A 20,370-nucleotide genomic window follows, 5' to 3' on the forward strand; every position below is an offset into this window, starting at 1 on the left:
AAGCAAAAATAAAATCAACACTGGCTTATCGATAGCTCTATATCAAAGTCAATGCCAGCGAAATCATGACTTGCCAGCGCTTTCCATATGGCAAGGTAAGTTGAAGTCCTAAAACAAAGCAGAGCACTCGTCGAAGTCAATTAATTAAGTCAAAAGCCAAAGGACCTGCCGCTTCGTAGGGCTTTCCCCATTGTTTACCAGCTTTCCATTCAAATGTGAGCATAGGTGCTGCACTCCCCCGTTAAGCTTCGGCTTGTGCAAATGAAGGGTATGCAAAGATAGAAAAAATAATCTTTATTTGGAATGAGGACTTTCGAGTTGTTGAAAAATTGTGCATTGCGCATTTGCTCAAACACTTTCTTTTGCAGCTTGCTGACTGAGCCTCCGTCTGCTGTTCAGACCTATCCTCCTGTCAGGCACACTCTATTTAGTTATATCTACTCTCACTCTCACAAGCGTCCTACGAAAACTGCCATTGTACTGGGTTCTGCTGCTTCTGATGCTGCTGCCTTTTCCTGTAATGTGCTGCTGTGTATCATATGTGCATCGCAAAATGAGTTATAAAAAGAAAAAAGTATAAAATTGAAAATAAGTGTATTCAGAGCAGCTTCTTCTCCTGCGCGCATGCAAATGTGCCTTTGCCAGGGATTGGTATGCTGGATTCAAGGCATTGAAGACGTATTCTAAAAGGTACAGGCACACACACACACACACACACACACACATACACACACGGGAGTCCCTCCACTCATCCTGCAGGGCAACGGAAATGTAAGCGTTGTACACATATTGAATCCATAAATAAATCCTTAAGCAAAAATTGTAAATGTCGGATTAAGTGTATCTCGAGGGCAGATGACAGTATGGGTTATGTGTGTGTTCTCGCATAAATATATACAAAACGTACAAATATCAGAGAGTGGGGAATTACACTAAAAACTAAATGGCAAAAACAGTTTATATTTTCCCACTGCTCTCCTGTTAAGTCGGATTCAGACGTGATTAGATCGAAACAAAGTTAATTCCCCATAGAGCAGTTTTATGGAATCAGCAAACAAACTCACACCCATACACATACCCATACCCACACCCATACCCACACCCATACCCACACCCACACCCACACCCACACCCACACTTACACCGTTAGTAATTACTGGAAACATTGTAATCCTCTTAACACTAGGATTCACACGTCGTGGCGTACACAAAGCGTGGGGACCCCCGCCAGCCCGCAGAAAAATCATAAAGCAGCGGGGCAATAAATTGTCATACTTACATCTTTTAGCGTGGCTGGAAATTGAAACACTGAACCAGACAGAGCAGAGGCACAAAAAAAAAAAACCAGACAGAAACTTCGCCAAATATGATGGGTATTGGGTGTACACTCTACAGGAGACTCGAAACTCTAAGACTCTCTAAGCTGAACAGCACGAAATTCTTTACGTTAGACACGTGCACACACTGCCAAGTCCCCAAGAAGACTGAAGGAGTAGTCTCCGTGAAGCAGGAGCTGGAGCTGGAGCTGGAGAAAACGGTAGACTCACAAACGGAGTTCGGCGGCAGCACGAAGTTGCTCCCACCCTCCCCCCCCCCCCCCCCCCCCCCCCCCCCCCCCCCCCCCCCCCCCCCCCCCCCCCCCCCCCCCCCCCCAGAGCACCCAGCGGGAGGAGGTGGGATTGGGCGGAATAAAAAGACTGTTGCGCGCAGGGGAAATTCCCTCGATTCTTGTCTGTCTGCCTGTGAGCCTGGGGAAAATGTCCCTGGCGTGTACTAAAATACCATCCATATCCATCCACCCATTGCCTACCCTGGGAGCCTTCAGCGCAACAGTTTGTTGGGCCATCAGGGTCATCCTTGTACGCATCACTTGACATCTTGCGAAACATGAGTACGCACCACGTACACATGTATGTGCTTATCAATAGCCCAAAAAATATTTGCATGCAATGGGCGGCAGCTGTGGGACGAAAGTTCGTGCACACTGGAGGCGGGTTAGATGCGTTGAAGCGTATGAGGAGCAGAGCTGGAAGCAGCAGTCCTCCCTCCGCCTCTGTCACCGCCTCTGCCACCGCCACCACCACCGCACTTTTGTCAATGTCAAAGTTGGTGGAGGGTTGCGACGAATTGGGTATCCAATGGAATGGACTGCTGCGGAGTGGGCAGAGCAACTAGTGGTTCTCATATTTCCACAGTAACAAATTTGTTTACGCTTAATTGGTCTACGCTTACATTGGATCAGGGACACCGGCCGCGCTTCCATCATCATCATCCATGGTCCAATCCGCCCCCATGGTATCAAGGCTGCCAAACGGGCAGGCAGCAGTCAGGCTCTCGTTTATATACCCGTAAAAAGTTTTTCGTTATTCAAAAATTGACTCTCAGCAGCCCCCGAAATGTATGGTTTATGGTGCAGAGTATCATATAAAGTGAATTATGATTCAGTTTTGCATGAGGAGCGTCCTTGCTTTATACACTGAGAAGATCTAGATCTAAACACAGGGAGCAGGCTTTCATGACTAAGAAATATTGTAATATTTCCCTTATGAAATACAAATCATGGGAATAACAGCATGATTGAAGATTGCAGATATTATTTCCTAGAACTAGATCCAAAAACTACATTGAAGTTGCACATTTTACCTCGGCGTGTATTCAGTAAAAATGTCAGCATATCGATGCAAGATATTCTCCATCAATTGTCATGGCCTTTTGTACTGGAGAAATGAAACATTTGCATGATTTATATGATCCCCCAACTGGTGGGCATTAAGGGAACGAAACCCGAAACCAGGTCGAGCTGTAAAAATGGACCTCAGAGATTTCAAGAGCACAGGCGTACTATGTCATATTCGAGCCTGTTCCCTTTTTTGTGCATGTGTGTGTGTGTGTGGGAGCATAAATCAGAATGGGAGCCGCCGCAGACAATGGCCATTTGGCCATTTGGCTTACTCTAAACAGACGCAGAGAGCGGCACAAAGGTGTCATGCCATGCATGGATGGCAGGATGGGCGGGTGTATTCTTTGGGTACGCATCTCGACGGCGTCATAAAAAACAGTTTACACATGGGTTCTGGCACATTTCGCTGGCCATTTTATAAGGCCACAGACAGCAATTCATTCAGCGCAACAACGAAATATATATGTGCCTCATATGTACATATGTACATATCTACGAGTAGTGCACATCCAAGTGATGGAAGGTGAAGGTGAAGGTGGAACACAAAGGTGATTCAATTAATCTAAGTGCAGGCCACTCAAATGCACCATTTAGACATAGATCTAGAAGGAAACTTTCCATATTTATTATCTGCACCTAATTAAAAGTACATAAGCGCTGTTGGAACCAGACGCCACATCACAGAAGCAATCGGAAACCAAAGGGGATTCTATGCCATCAAACGAATCGAACGGCTAAAGGTCAATCGAATCCAATTCGAATCGATTTAATTAAATCTCTAAATGTGTCCTAATGATGTGCACTTGAGCTGCGGTCGGGGTCCGCAGATGGAGAAGAGGATGCGTGGAGGACCATACTCAGTGCTAATTAAAAGCGCAGCTGATTGATGATTCGGCTTCAGTGCAGCACACAGATCCCTTCCAGTGCAGTTCCTCGTACCTTGGGGGGGGGGGCTATCAGGGGATAATCAAGTGAATTTCATTACCGCTCACACTTCAAATCGAGACCAAATTATTTATAGCAAATGTTCAATATAATGGCAACCGGAAGATGGCAACAGGAAGACGGCTACGGCAACAGCAACAGCAACAGAAACAGCAACGACAGCGACGGGAAGACAGCTCCTAACAAGCATCGACACGACCCTTAGGACATTTGGCCAGAAGTATGTGTGTGCTTCCTTTCTGTACATATACATATACCATACATATTTATTCCTGTCTTGAAGCAAATTGTTGATTTTTCTATACCCTTACATTCCAAAATATTTTCTTTTGGGAATTGATCAGAATTTAACAAGAAAGCTTTGCTTAACCTTTTAGGAGACTAATTTACAGGCAGTAGATCTAAAAACTTAAAGAACGAATCCTGAAAAATCAAAGATCCTTTCGGTTTCCTTTCCTCCATTGTTATCTGGCCTTGGTGTTTATTCAAAGCTCATCCACAATTCAATCTCATAGCCAAAGATAGACAGACCATCTCCATCCGCTTACTGTTGCAGCCATCCAGGAGCTAGTGAAAGCCCCGGCAGGGTCCAGGTCCCTATTTGCTCATCCTCTGCAGATAGACAAACTCATTACTAAAAATGAGCCTCCTGCGGCGTTCAAACAAAGCAAGGACCAAACCTGTAAACGGGCCCCCTGGCTAGGTTTACGTACGTCTACTGCGAGTATGTGTGCGTCTGGTGGGGCCCCGCTTGTTGCTTGTTTATGCCAAAAATCATATACTCGCACACCACCCACCCACATATCGATTTTGTTTGATGTTTAGGCAGAGGACAGGACACACGGCCACACGGGAGCATGGCAGGACGGCCACGATAGTCATGGCCCTCGGACGCCCTCTTCAACCAAAGCAACAGAAACAAAGGCCTGTACACGCATACACACGCAAACACACACAGTCGAACAACACACACGCACACGCACACCTCATCATTATTTCCGTTTGTGGGCCATCCTACATTACGACGTCGCGCCGCGTATTTTAAATATTTAAAGAGCATAAATGCCGAAAATGCTGTGTGTTACGCGGTGGATACAGGGTCTAAAAGAGAGGGGAATTGGATTGCTTCTCAAATTAACTGAAAATGTACTCTAAAGAGTAGGCTCATATATAATTCCCTAGACAAATCGAATCAGAAATTATGCATTGCTTGCTTAATCAGAATAAATCGTATCTCCTAGGCTTAAATTACTGTAGTTACAGACTGAAATAATCCAGCATTTCAGTATTTTCTTCAGAAAGAGTCACTTACCCGAGCGAAAACTTTTAAAACTTTACGAGCACGTAGGTTCGTTCTCTCGTTTCACTTTCTCTTTCGTTTCAATCTTATTAGTATTCTTACTCATGATGGAGTACAGGTGCATGCTGCTGCGGTTGATCGTGTATCCTATATATCGCTTTCATATACCAGGGATGGCGTAACAATAGAAATGGGTATCGTCAAGAAAAGATCGATATTGATATTGAAAAAAATATCACAGAATATCGAAGATATCGTATCTTTATAAATATGGGATTGCCATGAATTACCATGAATATCAATCAGCTCTATATTAATAAGTACATATAGCGCTCAAAAGCAATCACCTGGACAAATAGAAGATGCTCAAATTTTCTCTCAGGGAAACCCATGTAGATGAGAAAATATTTGTTCAAATATCAGACAAAAATCGATGCATTCGACGAGTATCGTCATATCGTTTTTAATATACAATATCGATATCGCCATATTTATATTGATCACACAAATGGGCGCGAAACAGGCTCAAAAGGAAATCATTTAAATCGGGACGAGTACCAAAGTACACCCTGTTTCGTGGTCTTTCAAGAGCTTCCTCTTTAAGCCACTGTTTTGCTACAGTTTTTTACGAGCTCGTTCGCCCGCTTTATGGCAGAACAATGGCGTTTGTTTTCCGACCCGACTGAGTGGCTGTTTCGCGATGGTGTTTGACCCGCTTATTGCGATGCTTGTGTCGTGGTTCTGGTCTGATTGCTGTCTTTTGTGGAAGAGGCAGGTTTTATGCGCGTGACTAGCTAATTAGCTTCCAGGGATCGCCGCTCCCTGTGGGAGTCCTTCAAGCGACAGCGGCTGGTAAAAAAGAAGACGAACTCCTTAATTTGCTCTTGGAGAAACGCGCAACAGCAGGGACAGGACCACGACAGCCTTCAGCGCTCAGTCCCACACAAGCAACGCAGCGCAACGGTCTTGAAAAAGCGCGCAACAAAAGGGCCAGGACCACGACAGCCTTCAACGCTCACTCCTACGCAAGGAGCGCAGGGCAGCGCAATCCTGGCTTTGTGCCTGTTCACTTTTATTTCAAACAGCAATTGCATTGTGCCATTCCCAATCCGCTTACCCTGGGAATCCGCTCCCCCGACACTGCCCTATCCTGATCCAGGGCAAACAATGCACTCAGGCAGCAGCTCCTGTTGCTCCAACAACACTTGTCCGTGGCTGGTAAGTGCTGTGCGTGCGTATGATAAAAGCTTGTAATATTTTTTTTTGTTTTGCATCTGTTGTCTTCCCGCTAGTCGTCCGGCCCTCATCTCATCCGCAGCTCCGTTCTGCAGATTTCTCGACTCACTTAATACCAGCACTCGACGCTAACCCGTGCTTACTTATACAAACCAGAGCACTTTTATTAGCTTACCACTGACGGACCTTCCCGCCAGCAAGGTCGGCAAAGGATGCCCACACTCCGCTCACAGCATAATTTCCTGGGGTAAGGCTGCGCCAACCCGCACCAAAAATGTGTACTAAAATACCAATGGGTTATTTCCCCTGCAAAAGCTTTCTCTCTCTCTCTATCTCGTGGGGCAGCTTTCGTTTGTGGGAGCGGGCGCATCCGTTTGGCCTTGGCATAGGTATTGACGCACCGCTCCGTCCACCTTGCGATATGAACCAAAATTAATTAATTACACATGAGCATGGTGGAACAAGGCAATTAAAACTTTTGACAACGTTGACATTGACATTGAAATGCGCATAAAGGGAAATGCATCTGGCCATGGAACTTCTATTAAAACTAATTAGAATCATCTTTATTTGTGTACATTAGCATGTTCGTTGGATTTGTGGTTTGTGTATTGTTATTTTTATACATTTGCTTTTAACAGATTTTTGCCCCTTTACACATTTATATTCGCTCGTAAATATAAACAGAAAATAGCTCTGGGATAGATATAACTATAGTATAAGATAATTAATGTTTCGGCGACACAGCCAGGAACCAGAAGCAGCCGGGATGCTACCACAAGCAACGAAGCCGTGTCTAGTCAGAAGGGGGTAGTGGTTTGTCTTTTTTCCTAAGCGCTACGAGTATTTGTTGTTTCGGGTTTTTTTGTTATCGCTGTCCACATGAAGCATAATACTTGGACAGAGCTTCTTCTTCTTCGTGGGCCTGTGGGGATACCTTTCATCTTTCATCATCTTATTATCTAAACACATTGTATGCCATCGCGTGGAACACCAACTCAAAGAGGGAACCGAACCGGACCTAGCTTAAGTATACTGTTTACTCTTAATTCGTACTAAGGCATTCTATAGGTTGTTGGGCTTGAAAAGACAACATCAGTTGTTGTGTAATTTCGAATTTTTACAAGTCAAGTTATGTGAAATAAATAATAAACGAAGCGGCGGCAGCGGGTACAAAATAATTGCCAACGATAACATTAACGTAACGTAAACGTAAAGCCAACTGAACAATATATTTCCCACTAAACTCTGGACTGGAGGTGGATGGTGATATTCATCGGTGATTGTGATGCTCATGGTGGCTGCGACTATTCCGCATCGAGCGAGAGGCAGGCCAGACCAGCCATTCCCGGATGATTCGGCTGTTGGCGCGGCTGCATGGACGGTGCATGCTCGCGATATGTCTTCAGCTTCGTCTCCATCGCCTGCAAGACAACAGAATGGGCAGAGTGTTAGCCAATGTGGGACAATCACCAAGTAATTACAGTAACAACAAAACAAAAGATGTCCGTAAGGTAAAAAAAATAGTTTGTATTTATTAACCAAAGCAATTAATAAATGCAAGCGTGGAGCACTTAAAAGTAGCCTTAAATTCGATGCGCAATGTCAGAGCGGTAGCTCTGCGTCCGTAGAGTTGCGCATGCGCTCGGCAAAGCGTTTGAAAATGTTTGTGCCTAGGTTCAGACTGCTAGAGCTGCTGCTCGAACAGCCGCCATCGCTGACGGGCGTGGTCTGGGCGCTTGTCACAACGGAGCCGCTGCTGCCGCCAAAGGCACGACGAAACAGGCTCGAGTCGCTGGCCGATGGCGGCGGCGGCGACTGGAGCGTGGACGGGCGCTCGCAAATGCAGCGAAACTTTTCGCATTCAGGACATAACAAGGCCTTATCCCACTAAAAACATATGGAAAAACATTTAAACCAGGCGGGGAAAGAGTGCAGAGGATGGAAATAATAGAACAGAAAATGGAGAAGACTCTAAGGGCATGCTATATTAGTGTGATGTGTGATAGTGGTTGATATCAGTTATTGGTATTTGGTTTTGGAGGGACTTACGTTTAGTTTTCTTAACATGTCGGCCACAATGTTGAGCGCCGTTGTGCGGGAGCTGGCTTTAATGGAATTGCCATTGATAAGGTTCTCGGGATCTGCAAGAGGAAGCACACATACACAGCAGGTTAGTTAATAGTAATACAGCGGTTCGGTTAGTTGGTCAACTAGGAGCTACAGACGCACACAAAACGCACAATTTGCCTACAAGAAATGTCCCAAACTTTCGTTACATTTGATTGGAGTCTTAATTTTAATTATTTACTATACAATTACAAATAAAAAAGGAACTTAAACGTGCTAACAAAATAAACAAAATGTGTTTTTGTGTACGATTGGCAAATAAAAATGAAACAATAAATTATAATGTAATGGAACATAAAACGATAATCACAATTAAATGCAAAATGGAAGGCGTAACTATTTCATAAGCTTTATATGGCGACTCGATTTGGATAACTTGAAGACGCGTTTGGTACGCTTTAAGGAAAGAAGTATCTTACTTTTAAGCGAATTTTGCTGATTATATTCGTTTTTATTGTTAACTAAACTGCCGTTGAGAGCGCTAACACTGACGCTGGTGACTTTTGTAGCAGCGGTGTTGTCGACATGTGGCGGCGTCACATCGCCGTTGGCCAAAATGCCATTAGGTAAAGAGGCGGATGAGTTCATGGTGCTGTTGGCAGCGGTGGTGCCTACTGCTGCGGTGTTGCTCGTGCCATTCGCTGGCGTGTAGCGTGTCTTCACATTGAGCTCTTGTTTGAGATCTGTAACAGATGGAAATGTAGTCCAGAGCCTGCAGTCTGTCTGCGTTATGCCTCTGGTCTCACCTCGCGTCTCATCCATTAGCCGTTGCAGCTTCTCTTGCAGCAGACCCTTTTCATCCACCTCCAACTCGAGCAGAGCATTCTTCTCATATGCTTGATCCAACATCTTTTCAAAGTTCTCTATGCTTTCGTTGAGTATGCGGTGGGCACGCTCCAGGTCGTCGTTTTTCTGCTCCAGTTGCCGCAGGTATACCTTCATGGAGTCGCGCTCCTTTTTCACTGTGTCCAACTGCTTCTCCATATTGGACATATCAATGCAGTTTGAGTCCAGCTTCAGCTGCGTAAAGTGAATATTATTATTAAAGGTTATGGAGTCTACAGGATACAGTCGCCATTATACATTCAGTTATACTTTACCTTAAGGGAATCGTTTTGTTTCTCAAACATATTAAGCCTGGCTCTGAGATCTTTGATAATACTCTGTTTTTGCTCCAGAGTGGCGTCCATTTCTATTTCCATTTCGCGGGACTGTTCGACAAACTCATCGTACTCCTGTTTCACGTCTGTCCATCTATAATCGGTGGACATGTAATTGATTAATGTGGCTCCTACCGTGGACTAAATATGGATGTACTTACTCTTTATGGTATTGTTTGGAGCGTTCCTTCCAATATCTGCACTCATCCTCGACGCTGTTGAACATTGGTGGGGCGTCCATATCTCCTGATTTGTCTGCGAATTTTATGGTGTGTACTTGTCGGTGGCCAAAATCGGCTTGCAAATTCGTTCGTTCGAATAATTTTTACTTAAAAATTCTAATCAATACTAGGGCTATGGTTGGTCTAAGAGGGGAACATGTTTTGCAGCTAATTCCTTTTTAATTCATCTGATTAAAAATGCCAGAACACAGTTGTTGAATTTGAAGTCGGATGAAATGATCTGTAGGCAAACGGGAAAAATGTGAAAAATCAATTAGGAACAGGTGTTCTCGACGTTTTCGCTACCGCTGTGGCTCTGGCTACGACTGGCGCTGTGCTGTTTTAGTTGTTGGCTGGTGCCCTAAATGGCAGGCAGATAAACGCAAACGAACGAACCATGCTTTGCCCTCCACTAAACAAAAATTTTGAGCGTCGCTGTGTCTGTTGTCGTCGGCGCCCAGCAGTAGCAGCACAGCAGCCGTGGGTACAACAGCAACAACAATAGCAACAGCATCAAGCAAAGCTACGACGAAGTTTCCAATACAACAACGCGCAGTGTGAAAATGAAATCATCAAAGATTTTGGGAGGCCATTTAAGCCGTTGTTCGGACAGCATTTAATGATATCTTATATCCTATGGCAGCTGAGAGGCTTTACTTACACTTTGCACTTAATTTTCCTACGTTTAATTTATTTTATTTACATAAAATCGTGTAAATAGTTATGCTCGTAAAAATTGACCACTACTCCAAAATGCACCAACCAACCCTGGGCCTGAAGCAGTGCTGTGCAACGCACGACACACCTCATTTGTCAGCCCTGCGCGCACATTTCAGTTTCAAATGTGGTGGTTTCCTTTTGCGTTGCTTATTCTTTGTATATTTTCTTTTTTGGTCGTTTTTTACGTTTGTATTTCTTTTTGATAAAGTCCAAATCAGTTTTTCCCAGTGGACGACCAACAAATTTAATTGATTTGTTCGCCGGTTCTTCGTTGCTCGTGTCGGATATGTGGAACTCGGATTCCGAACTGTCGTCAATGATGTGAGCGGGGCCTAATGTTATATCCCGGGCAGAGCTTGAATATCCCGAAATGGAAGCAGACTGATCCCCCACAACACGCATGGGTAGAGCTTGATAGTGGTAGGAAAAGCTGCGCACGGATCTGCGACGTAGTTTCCCGTATCTACTATTTTCGATGTCACCGGAGCTGCTGGTCTCATCGCTGTTGCTGTTCACTGTTTCATTAAGTTGTTCTGCGTCTTTGCAGTGAATTATGTTTGATTTATTAGTATTTTCGGCCATTTGATTTATCAACGTGCAGCAGCCAGAGTTGTTTTGGTTCCGATCTGAGCTGGTGACGAACTAGTTTTTTGGTTATTGCATTTACCTTCCATATAATAATGCATTCCATACAGGGCAATGAGCCATTACGTGTAGAGTCTCTGTTTTGTTAGGCAATTAAGTACATATATTGATTGTAATAAAAAAAAAACACAATTCTTGGGACTGTTTTGTGTGCACCAGGGCTATAGAAAATGAATTCCTTTATGCAGCCCTGCACCGTGAGTGCTGCCAGATCAAAAGACGAGTGTGGCCAGATCGAGTCGACAGCAGTGCATTTTCAACAAAATAAGGTAAAATATAGCAGGAATATGGCCAACAATTATTAAACAATTAGACAAATTAAACGACTTTCGACTATAACAAATGTAATCGTTGCACCCGACCTATGGGGGTAGTGCAGTAAAGGTGCCGACAATTGATTATTGCGGCGCATGCCGAAGAGGGAGGATATTCAACAGAAACGAGTGTAAAAACCGAGGAAAACGAAAAACAAGTGACTGCAATCAAACAAAGAACAAATTGTGCACTGCACTTTGGTGCTGTGGTATATTTATTGCCTGCCTTCAGAGAATATGTGGGATATGTGATACTTTAATAAGCCGTGTACTCTTGTTTTTTTCCAGTTGTGGCGTTGCGTTACAGAAAAGAGTCAGCAACAACAAATACAACAGCGAGAACGGCAATTTGTGTCCAGCAGTAACGGGAGTTGTTCTTGTCACACGAAGAAAAAGTGCACCCTTCAGGAATCTCGATAATCCAGCATGGCCGACCCCGAAAGGCAGAGCTTGATCAACAAGGATGAATCGATCATGTACACCTCGTCCGCTGCCGTCGACGAGGGTGCCGAGAATCCTGGGAGCAGCACAGCCGCAGTCCCCAATGAGGATGGTGCGTACAAATGATTATTGACCCTGTGTAGGCCGCGAAGTACATTCAACTTGGTGTAAAATCCCCCCACAACCCGCATGTATCGATGCACTATACGGGTCTATTGGCGTGCGGGCTGTGTCGGTGCCGGTGTCGCTGTGCTCCGCTTCGCATTTGAAACCCAACAAGTGTGCGCTCTACTTATCCGCAACTGTGATTTGAAGTTGTCGCCGAAGCCTCCCAGTCTTGCATTTCATAGATTTTTCACACTTCCCCCAACTGAGTCATGGCCCTAGCCCACCGTGTCTATAAACGTAGACGTAGACGTGGGCGTGGGCGTGGGCATTGGTATCTGGTAGCATTTATTAGTAACACGACGCCAAAGCGCAGCCACTACTTTTGTTATTGTTTATGCTCCCCGTATCAGCAGAAAGCAGCGTTTCTCTACAGCTGTTTAATCAACATCGATTCGCGGGCAACTGCTTCGGGGGGCGCACTCCAGGCAGAAGCCAAATTTATGACTCATCGTCACTTGCGCTGCCTTATCGCTGAGCACAGCAAGGAAAAAGAGACACAGCCCTGCCTCAGTTTTGTTGTACGCCAAGGAACCTGATCATTGGCTCATTGAGCGCCCCATTCATATCATTAAAGTCTCGACTCTCTTTTGCATACTCTTTTAAACGCGTTCAATTACGACTTGGTTGCATGGATGCGCTCACAAGTATTCTGCTTGCCATAGAGTCCGGAGAAAACGAGTATTCATAATTTGACTTTGATTTTTGTTTATTTTCTCGCTTTGTACAAGTTCGAACTTGTTTGAGCCACCCAATGGCTCATCCCAAGAGTCTAGGATGGGCTAGTGATTGCGGACAGGAGCTTTGCATTCATAGCACCAAAACATTGACCCATTTGTCTTTATCGCATCTTCCTCAACCTACACACTATCACAAGACCAGTTCTCTCTTGCTCTGAGGCTGGGACTGGGGCTGGGGCTCTGGCTGACTGCAATGAAAGCAGAAAATGTAGCAGTTTAGCCTATAGGCCTCTGCTGGCGAGATGTATTTATTTTACACAAAAGGTCTAGGCTTTGTACGAGTATATAAATGTTAATTTGCTGATCTTTTGGGTTTCATTGGAATCGCAGGCAATGGAGCACCGACTGCAGTGCCTTGTATTGGACCCGATGAGCTGCCACCGCCCTATCAGCAGAGTAGCAACACTGGAGGGGTGCCAATGGTCACCTGTCGCGTGTGTCAGCACATGATTGACATTACTACGAAGAGGGAGCAGCATGTGGTCAAGTGCACCCATTGCAATGAGGCGACTGTAAGTGACTAATAATTATTGAATGGATTACTTAAGGTAATCGCTTACGCTATTGATCACAGCCCATTAGGAACGCTCCGCCGGGCAAGAAGTACGTACGCTGCCCGTGCAATTGTCTGTTAATCTGCAAGAGCTCTTCGCAGCGCATCGCTTGTCCCCGACCCAATTGCAAGCGAATCATTAACTTGGCCCCAAGTCCCGTCACCCCACCCGTGCCAACCATGCCGGGCATGTGTCGCGTCATCTGTGGTCACTGTTCGGACACGTTTTTGGTAAGCTGACAAGCAGCAATATCTCACATAGCAGAGAGTAATGCCTATAATGTTTCTACCTGCAGTTTAACACCTATCACAATGCCCTGGCTCGCTGTCCGCATTGCAGAAAGGTCTCCTCGGTGGGTTCGCGCTTCGCCAACAGCCGCGGCGTTATGTTTGCCATTGTGGCGTTGCTGTTCCTTGTGGCGGGCATTGCCGTGACCATAGGCACAATCTCGTATGCATCGGTAAGTAAACCGTCCCAGAATTCAAGTCGGGCGATTCTTTACATAAACTTAAATCTTTGTTTGTTGACAGGCTCACGGCGGCATGTATATTCTCTATGTGGCATTGTTTGTAATCGCGGTGAGCATGTTGGCCCGATCCGCGTACTATTTCCGCCTTAAAGTGAGCGCCATTGATGGGCCCATGTAAGAGTCGCGTTGCGGTGCAAGAACAGAAGTGCATTGTTTTATTTTTATATATGTATATACATATATATATATTATGCATATATATCATTCCTTTTGATATTAAATGTAACCCGCAATCTAAACAAACAGCCAATAGCAGACGAAACAATGAACATTTCCCCAGGAACAGCATCAGCAGAAGCAGCAGTCCACAATCCCAGCTCCAAAAGGATTCTAAATGTTGAACAAATTTAATGAAAAGCTAGCTAAATTATTCGAGACGAAGCCAGCCCCCATATAAAGTGATTTCTAAAACCATATTTTTAGGACATTAAGACCCGTAACTAACTACACACTAATGAATATACTAAAAGCGAAATATTTCCAAAGTAAAAGTCAAGTGCTAAAGGGAAACCCAGAACAGAACTGTAGGCAGTCATTAGCTAGTAGATCATTGGAACGAAAACAATCTTTTAAACTCGTAAAGCTCACTTTTTATAGTTCTCGCTACTAAAGCTGTTCTCGCTACTCAGTTTTTAAAGATTTCGCCACTTCTCAAGCGTTTTTTTTTTTGTGTACAGATGTGTTTTTTCAGTGTACATTTTTTTTCCTTTTCTGTTTTGTGCCTGTCCCCAGCAATTATTTGTTTCGGTATTTATTATCTAGAAATCATAAAACAAACGAAGCGCTTTGATCTATTTGTTGCCTCTTCTGCTAAGAATTTATCCAAAGCACTTTTTCTCGGTTTATGATAAATCAGAAGCAAAGAGTACTCTTTTTTTTGTTTTTAGGCCTAAAGATACTGCTAATGAAGGTACATGCAAACACCTACACCACACACCCCCACATTTATATACATACATAAATATAATTATAATAAACGAAACATAAATCTTCTTGGAAAAACAAAAAATACAAAACAAAAAGAACAAGCAACGCAACGTGCAGCAACAACAATTTAGACAGCAAAATGCTAAACTGCGAAATTATATATATATTATATACGATTATATGATAAAAAGGAACGGTTTACTTTTGAAAAACAACATTTATATTTAGTACATTATTAATTAGCGTACATACACTGTAAATAAAATGAAATAAAACACACAAAAAAAATCGAACTGTTAGTCGGGACCATATAGGGACCATTGCTTTCAAAAAGAGACTTCGACTATCATACTTTAATCCGGATCTCAATCTGTGACTCAACATTGGCTCTCCGGCACTCCAACTACAAGTCTCCGTACTCTGATTGACGCCACAGAGCAGAGGGGGACCCATGGCCCAGGCTCCATCTTTGTACTGCAGCACGTGATCACCGACCCACCCTATGGGATTGCCAATGTCAGTAGTCAGCAAGAGGCGCCGAAACCTATGCACCATGTCCAGCGGACTGTGCAGCACCTCCAAAATAATCACCATTGAAACACATTTCCATGGCAACAGAGATATTATAACACAAGTACGCACGCTCTCGCTGGAGCGTTGTTTATCAAAAAAACAAACGAAAAATTGAAATATGTACACTCGTAAATGTGAATCTAGTACACTCACATTGACTTTTCGCTATCTGCCTTAAGGGACAAAAATCTCTCACAAATAGACTTGTATGCTAGTACTTTCAACTTGTTCTTTCCACCCAAATTAACCATGGCTGATGACGATGATAAACCCAAGAAGCATACCCTGGACACGCTATTTATAGTGTACTGCAACTATAAGGTATACCCGAATTATATATTTTGTATTTTTGGCCTTTCTGCATTACTATTGTGACGCAGGTTATTGCAACGGAGCTGGAGAACGAGGAGTTTGACTGCATTCTTCTCTCGCAAATCGATGCCTGGATAGAGCAGGCCAAGCTAATGCCTAATCCCATAACTCGAACACAGACTGGTCTCATCTACATGCGCTATAAGTACGTATCCCCCACTCAATAATGGTATCCATCTTATGGAGGTCTCTCCTAGGAAGTGGCGGTTGGAATTCGAGGACTTTGTTGAGCTGCTTACGCAATTGGCCTCCGAAAACGACCTGGTCTTTGACGAGTTCAAGCAGCTCCTAGTCGAAGCTGGTCCTCCGACCGGTGCCACCGATATCGTCATGGTCAAGTAGTTGTAATCGCAAATCTGCAGTTTATTTAAAAAAAACATTAGCACACAACAACATCATTTAAAGACAATAACAATAAGATTACAAACAATATTTTTGGGTATTATTTTCGTTAGTTTGTTCGCAAGTTTCCAAAGGCTTAGCCTCTTTCGAAGTTAGTTTTACATTTATCAAAAATATTACACATAGAAAAAAGTTTACATTCGATAGTTTGACATTTTGAGATTTCTAATCGGATCATTAATACAACTTTTCTGATGATTTCATTGATTAAATTTAACGATACTGGGCATTGCTTATTCTCTTTAGGATTACAATGATTCGATGAGTAATTGAGTCGCTTTGGATTGCGCTCTCCAAACTCTTCCCAACTTTTATTCAAGTATGTACATATGTACATACATACATACGTAGTAACAAATAGGGAGCACTGTTCGTTTCAGTTTATCACCTGAACAAACACGGCGGTTGTCGGTTCAGCGATTGCAATAATATTAGAACAAATAAAAAAGTTACATATATGGATTTTATATGTAGTAAATATTGACTTAATTATAGAATATTTGATGGCTGTACGAGGATTTCGTAGCGTAAGTAATGGATTAGTAATGCACATTTCAGGTTCAGTTTGTACTGGCAAATTTCCGGCTTTAAATGAGGTGCATAAAATGCCTAGAAGAATTTTGTATGTTTACTCTTAGTCATCCCTCCAGCAGACGTATTAAAAGCGCTCTATAAAGCGTCTAGTATATACAGTTTTTAATATATGAACGACTGTCTGTGTTGTATACAAAGCACCATTGGGTTTTGTGGCGTTTATCGTGTATCGCCACCTCGAGCTATTCCAAGGTCACTTCAATTACCGCACATTATTTCCGGTTTTGGTCGTTTGATAAGATTCATTAGTTGGCATGGTGTATGACTGTATCTCAATCTGCAGGTTGTACAAGTAACGTCATGGTTCTGTATTTTCTCATGCAGCATCATGTGTAGAATGTGGATTAAGTAAATGTGGCACTTAGGATTAGATTAGTATCAATTGAAAGCGATTGTATTTGCAACTATTGTGGCCTGGCCTCCATTCGTCTATGAGTATATGGTGCGCTCGAGCCAATCGTCCAGGTTGAAGAAGGCCGTATCGGAATTGTCCGTGTCCCGTTCGCGGAACATCTCGATGAAGGTCCTCACTTTGATGGCACACATCAGGAAGTCATCGAACGGTATCTGTCCCTCATGGGAGCCGTAGCGATGCGCCAAGGCATTGAGTAGTCGGTTGTTCAGATGATAGCCAGCCGAATTGAGGGCTCCGCGCAAATGGAAGCCATCGATGCTGCCGGTACGCCGGGTGTCGTACAGCTTGAAGACGGCCCGCCACTTGGCAATGTCCGTCAGCAGAGCCTCGAACTCATCGAAACCCAGGCGGCCAGAGCGATCCTTGTCCAGCATGGCCACCATTGAACGCACAGCATCCTTGGAGAAGCCATCAGTGCCCATCATAACATCGCGCATTGAGTGGTCCAGAATGCGCTTAAGCTCCTGCCAGTCCACCTCCTCGTCGCTTCCGGCCACGCTGTCGAAGAGGCGTCGCAGGGCGATGCGCTGAGGATCATCCTCTTCCTTGGGGGTGGGTGGCGGCAAAGCGGGAGCAATGCGATCGTCTGTATCTCCGAAGCCGACCTCATCGTCATTCTCCTCCATGTTATTCATTGTCTCGGAGAAGACGCGAATGATAAACTCTCCCTCCTCGTTGGGGTCAAAGGTTGAGGGCACGATCAGATAGTGTCCAGGCGGCAGCTTGAAGCGGGCGCACACCTCACGCGTGTTGATGAAATGCGGAGAACGTGCCACCGAGGCGCGATACTTGAAGAAGTTTAGAGCCTGCGGCTTTACCTGAAGGTCGCGGTCCGTGAGATGGTAGATGGCAAAGCCAATGGTGAGGCAGTCGATGCCCACTTTGCGCTTGCTGCGACGATTCTTCTGCATCAGGGCCACAATGACTGTGCACTTGCCGTCGTCATCCCCGTCGTCGGGATCCTCTAGCGAAATTACGTACTGCGGATTGTGCCAGAACGTCTCCAAGAAGTTGCGGCATCCCCCGGCCGTCACTCCCGAGGTCCATTCGCCCTCAAACATCGACATCTCCCACTTCCGGCGCGAACTGTTTTGTTGATCTTCCGTCAGCGAGTCCGGGTTTAAGTTGCAGATCTCCACACGATCAAAGTGATTCAGGAAATCCTGGAAGGACATCCAAAACTCGCCGTCGCGATCAAAGTTCAGACCAATCTCTTCCTTTACATGCTCTGGAATGAAACGCCACTCGGGCGAACTGTCACTCCACGGACCGCTCCACTCAGCGTCGTTGCCCCATGGATTCCTCATTCGGATCATTGGCATCTTGCCCTGGCGATTCGGCGTCGATATATCCATGAGGCAGACTTTGGTGATGGAGTACGCGTGTCCACGAATCAGACCCTCGCGTGTCTCGGCCTCCAGGACATGGGGATCCGGCTCCAGGGAGCAGCCCATCATCGAGCCACGTTCGGCGGCCTTCATCATGATGCTGAATAGATTTGGTGGAGCCTCCTTGATGTCGTACCATTCGGTAACGCCGCCGGTGAAGTCCTCCATTGCCTCGCAAGTGGTGCCACCTAGAAGTAGATAGTTTTGATGAAATAAATCCATACAACAGGGAGTTCTATGACTAGATGTTACCCTTGAGAGCCTCGTAGGAGCCATGTAGCTTGGCGTAGGCCTTCTCTAACAGGGCACTCCAGAATTCGTTCCTCTCCGTGGAGTGCATGTAGATCAGCTCGCCGTTGTAGGTGGGCAAGCGATCATCGATGACCACCTCCACCCATTTGCCGTACTGCCAAAACTTGAAGTGGAATATGCCGGCATAGTTCTCCTGGAAGCTCTGGTCCGGTGGGATGACGCGGAAAAACAACGTGGAGTCCTGAGTGAGATTCGCCGCAGCGGCCAAAAGCCAGCAATCTCCAAGCTCGCCCTGCTGGACGTCGAAGCGTGAGTAGCCCTCTACAAAGAACTGTGGATCGCCCACAATGTCGCCCGGGCGAAGCCATTCAATGTAGCGATCGGGACGTTTGGAGAACATTAAGGAGGCATTGTTGGCCGGGAAGTCGGGATCCTCGAACATCGTCCCATTGATCACGCAAGAGTCGCGGAGCGAGGCAAAGTCATCGCCTCGAATGCTTGTCTGCCGGGTGCTGGTAGCCTTGCGGCCCATCCAAAACATATTCTGATTCTCCGGCACCTTGACGCTGGTGAAGCTCAGCTCGGCAATTCCCACAGACGGCTCCTCCTCTTGTGTGGGCGCACTGGCTGGTGGCGGCGCTGTCGGGTAAGGCAAGGACGGGAAACCGCCAGCCTGCTGGGGAGCTGGACTTGTTGGCAGGGGGGCGTAAGGCATTGGCATGCTCGGAAATACAGTATTCGCATTTGGATACGGGGCCAGTGGAGCGGATGGATACGGAAGTCCAGGTTGTGGCATGCTCGGATACGGCATCGACGAGGGATACGGTGCCAGGGGCGCAGATGGATACGGCAACGATGAAGATGCAGACGGTAAACTGGGATACAGACCGGCTCCTGGATATGGCGCGGCACCTGGATATGGTGCGGCACCTGGATATGGCGCGGCACTTGCATACGGGGCCGATGGTCCAGGCGTTGGCATGCTTATCCCGACGCTCATTCCCGGGTACGAGGCATTCTGTGAGTGACTCGCCTGCTGCTTTACAACATATGGCATGCCACCCACGGACTCGGATGAGGGGTATGGCAGCGAAGGGTAGAGCCCTGCCTTCGGCTTTGCGTTCTCCGAGTTCCCGCCGCTGACTTCATTCTTGCTGTAGCCCAAAGCTGCCAAATTGACAAGTCCAATGCCACTGGCATGATAATTCTTGGGGTAATTATCAATACCGTACATTATTTATTTTCAATGGGTTCTCTGGTTTTTTCCTAATTTTTTTATGCGTAGCACTCCTAGAAAACTACGAATTTGTGTCTCCAGGTGGTTAACTTCTCGTCGTCGAACTAAAACTGCTGACTCGGTTGGGAAATATACTTTTTGAATGGGGGAAAGATCCAAATTTAACTTTCTCGGTAAATGATTCATAATCTTTAACCCTTGAGCAAACTGATTGTTTTTAACCGCGCAATTGTTGTTTTTCGCGGTTTTCCCCATATAGGTAACGAAGAGATATATAGTCCAATTAAGTGCAATTAATAAGAGCTAAGGACGCCATTTTATTTCAAAAAAATTCGATTTTTTGTATTATATATTTTATAAAATACGTTAAAGTTTCGACGACGGACTTGATAAAATACATGAAACAGTATAAAGGTTAAACTGCACCTAT

General features: G+C 45.1%; 5 protein-coding genes across 8 annotated transcripts; 2 read left to right on the plus strand and 3 right to left on the minus strand.

Moving 5' to 3' along the window:
• Positions 1-6,711: 6,711 nt before the first annotated feature.
• Positions 6,712-9,712, minus strand: LOC108151829 (nuclear distribution protein nudE homolog). Of its 2 annotated transcripts, none has more exons than XM_033387614.1 (6): positions 9,613-9,712; positions 9,392-9,545; positions 9,038-9,311; positions 8,711-8,974; positions 8,214-8,305; positions 6,712-7,585 (listed from the first exon to the last, which is right to left on the minus strand). In XM_033387614.1, the coding sequence occupies exons 1-6, from the start codon at positions 9,690-9,692 to the stop codon at positions 7,469-7,471; spliced, it is 981 nt and encodes a 326-aa protein (XP_033243505.1). In that variant the 5' UTR covers positions 9,693-9,712; the 3' UTR covers positions 6,712-7,468. The 2 variants fall into 2 exon arrangements, with proteins under 2 accessions (XP_033243505.1, XP_033243504.1); XM_033387613.1 differs by lacking the exon at positions 6,712-7,585 and adding an exon at positions 7,668-8,051.
• On the minus strand, positions 9,699-11,053 carry LOC117186610. The gene is made up of 2 exons (XM_033387615.1): positions 10,334-11,053; positions 9,699-9,913 (listed from the first exon to the last, which is right to left on the minus strand). Exon 1 carries the CDS (start codon positions 10,972-10,974, stop codon positions 10,540-10,542), a length of 435 nt encoding a protein of 144 aa, XP_033243506.1. The 5' UTR covers positions 10,975-11,053; the 3' UTR covers positions 9,699-9,913; positions 10,334-10,539.
• Positions 11,054-11,199: 146 nt separating this feature from the next.
• LOC108151830 (type 1 phosphatidylinositol 4,5-bisphosphate 4-phosphatase) lies at positions 11,200-14,934 on the plus strand. 3 transcript variants are annotated; one of them, XM_017280700.2, is made up of 6 exons: positions 11,200-11,306; positions 11,640-11,904; positions 13,028-13,209; positions 13,272-13,481; positions 13,547-13,711; positions 13,782-14,934. In XM_017280700.2, exons 2-6 carry the CDS (start codon positions 11,778-11,780, stop codon positions 13,896-13,898), a joined length of 801 nt encoding a protein of 266 aa, XP_017136189.1. In that variant the 5' UTR covers positions 11,200-11,306; positions 11,640-11,777; the 3' UTR covers positions 13,899-14,934. The 3 variants fall into 3 exon arrangements, with proteins under 3 accessions (XP_017136189.1, XP_017136190.1, XP_017136191.1); XM_017280701.2 differs by lacking the exon at positions 11,200-11,306 and adding an exon at positions 11,404-11,482; XM_017280702.2 differs by lacking the exon at positions 11,200-11,306 and adding an exon at positions 11,542-11,560.
• Positions 14,935-15,376: 442 nt separating this feature from the next.
• On the plus strand, positions 15,377-16,020 carry LOC108151831. The gene is made up of 3 exons (XM_017280703.2): positions 15,377-15,601; positions 15,661-15,797; positions 15,850-16,020. Exons 1-3 carry the CDS (start codon positions 15,530-15,532, stop codon positions 15,992-15,994), a joined length of 354 nt encoding a protein of 117 aa, XP_017136192.1. The 5' UTR covers positions 15,377-15,529; the 3' UTR covers positions 15,995-16,020.
• LOC108151828 (calpain-B) lies at positions 15,998-20,135 on the minus strand. Its single transcript, XM_017280697.2, has 2 exons — positions 18,704-20,135; positions 15,998-18,639 (listed from the first exon to the last, which is right to left on the minus strand). Exons 1-2 carry the CDS (start codon positions 19,935-19,937, stop codon positions 17,078-17,080), a joined length of 2,796 nt encoding a protein of 931 aa, XP_017136186.1. The 5' UTR covers positions 19,938-20,135; the 3' UTR covers positions 15,998-17,077.
• Positions 20,136-20,370: the final 235 nt, after the last annotated feature.

This window comes from Drosophila miranda, chromosome XR (assembly GCF_003369915.1).
Source record: "Drosophila miranda strain MSH22 chromosome XR, D.miranda_PacBio2.1, whole genome shotgun sequence".
Lineage (NCBI taxonomy): Eukaryota > Metazoa > Arthropoda > Insecta > Diptera > Drosophilidae > Drosophila > Drosophila miranda.

What these genes read in the sequence shown, in the direction of transcription:
- LOC108151829 (XM_033387613.1), bottom strand. Translation starts at nt 9,692, where the DNA reads ATGGACGCCCCACCAATGTTCAACAGCGTCGAGGATGAGTGCAGATAT. An exon ending in AACAAAACGATTCCCTTAAG is followed by an intron (nt 9,312 to 9,391) that starts GTAAAGTATAAC and finishes CACTTTACGCAG; the next exon opens with CTGAAGCTGGACTCAAACTG. An exon ending in TCAGCAAAATTCGCTTAAAA is followed by an intron (nt 8,306 to 8,710) that starts GTAAGATACTTC and finishes TTCCTCTTGCAG; the next exon opens with ATCCCGAGAACCTTATCAAT.
- LOC117186610 (XM_033387615.1), bottom strand. Translation starts at nt 10,974, where the DNA reads ATGGCCGAAAATACTAATAAATCAAACATAATTCACTGCAAAGACGCA.
- LOC108151830 (XM_017280700.2), top strand. Translation starts at nt 11,778, where the DNA reads ATGGCCGACCCCGAAAGGCAGAGCTTGATCAACAAGGATGAATCGATC. An exon ending in CCCATTGCAATGAGGCGACT is followed by an intron (nt 13,210 to 13,271) that starts GTAAGTGACTAA and finishes TATTGATCACAG; the next exon opens with CCCATTAGGAACGCTCCGCC. An exon ending in ACTGTTCGGACACGTTTTTG is followed by an intron (nt 13,482 to 13,546) that starts GTAAGCTGACAA and finishes TTCTACCTGCAG; the next exon opens with TTTAACACCTATCACAATGC.
- LOC108151831 (XM_017280703.2), top strand. Translation starts at nt 15,530, where the DNA reads ATGGCTGATGACGATGATAAACCCAAGAAGCATACCCTGGACACGCTA. An exon ending in TAGTGTACTGCAACTATAAG is followed by an intron (nt 15,602 to 15,660) that starts GTATACCCGAAT and finishes ATTGTGACGCAG; the next exon opens with GTTATTGCAACGGAGCTGGA. An exon ending in CTCATCTACATGCGCTATAA is followed by an intron (nt 15,798 to 15,849) that starts GTACGTATCCCC and finishes GGTCTCTCCTAG; the next exon opens with GAAGTGGCGGTTGGAATTCG.
- LOC108151828 (XM_017280697.2), bottom strand. Translation starts at nt 19,937, where the DNA reads ATGTACGGTATTGATAATTACCCCAAGAATTATCATGCCAGTGGCATT. An exon ending in CTCCTACGAGGCTCTCAAGG is followed by an intron (nt 18,640 to 18,703) that starts GTAACATCTAGT and finishes ATCTACTTCTAG; the next exon opens with GTGGCACCACTTGCGAGGCA.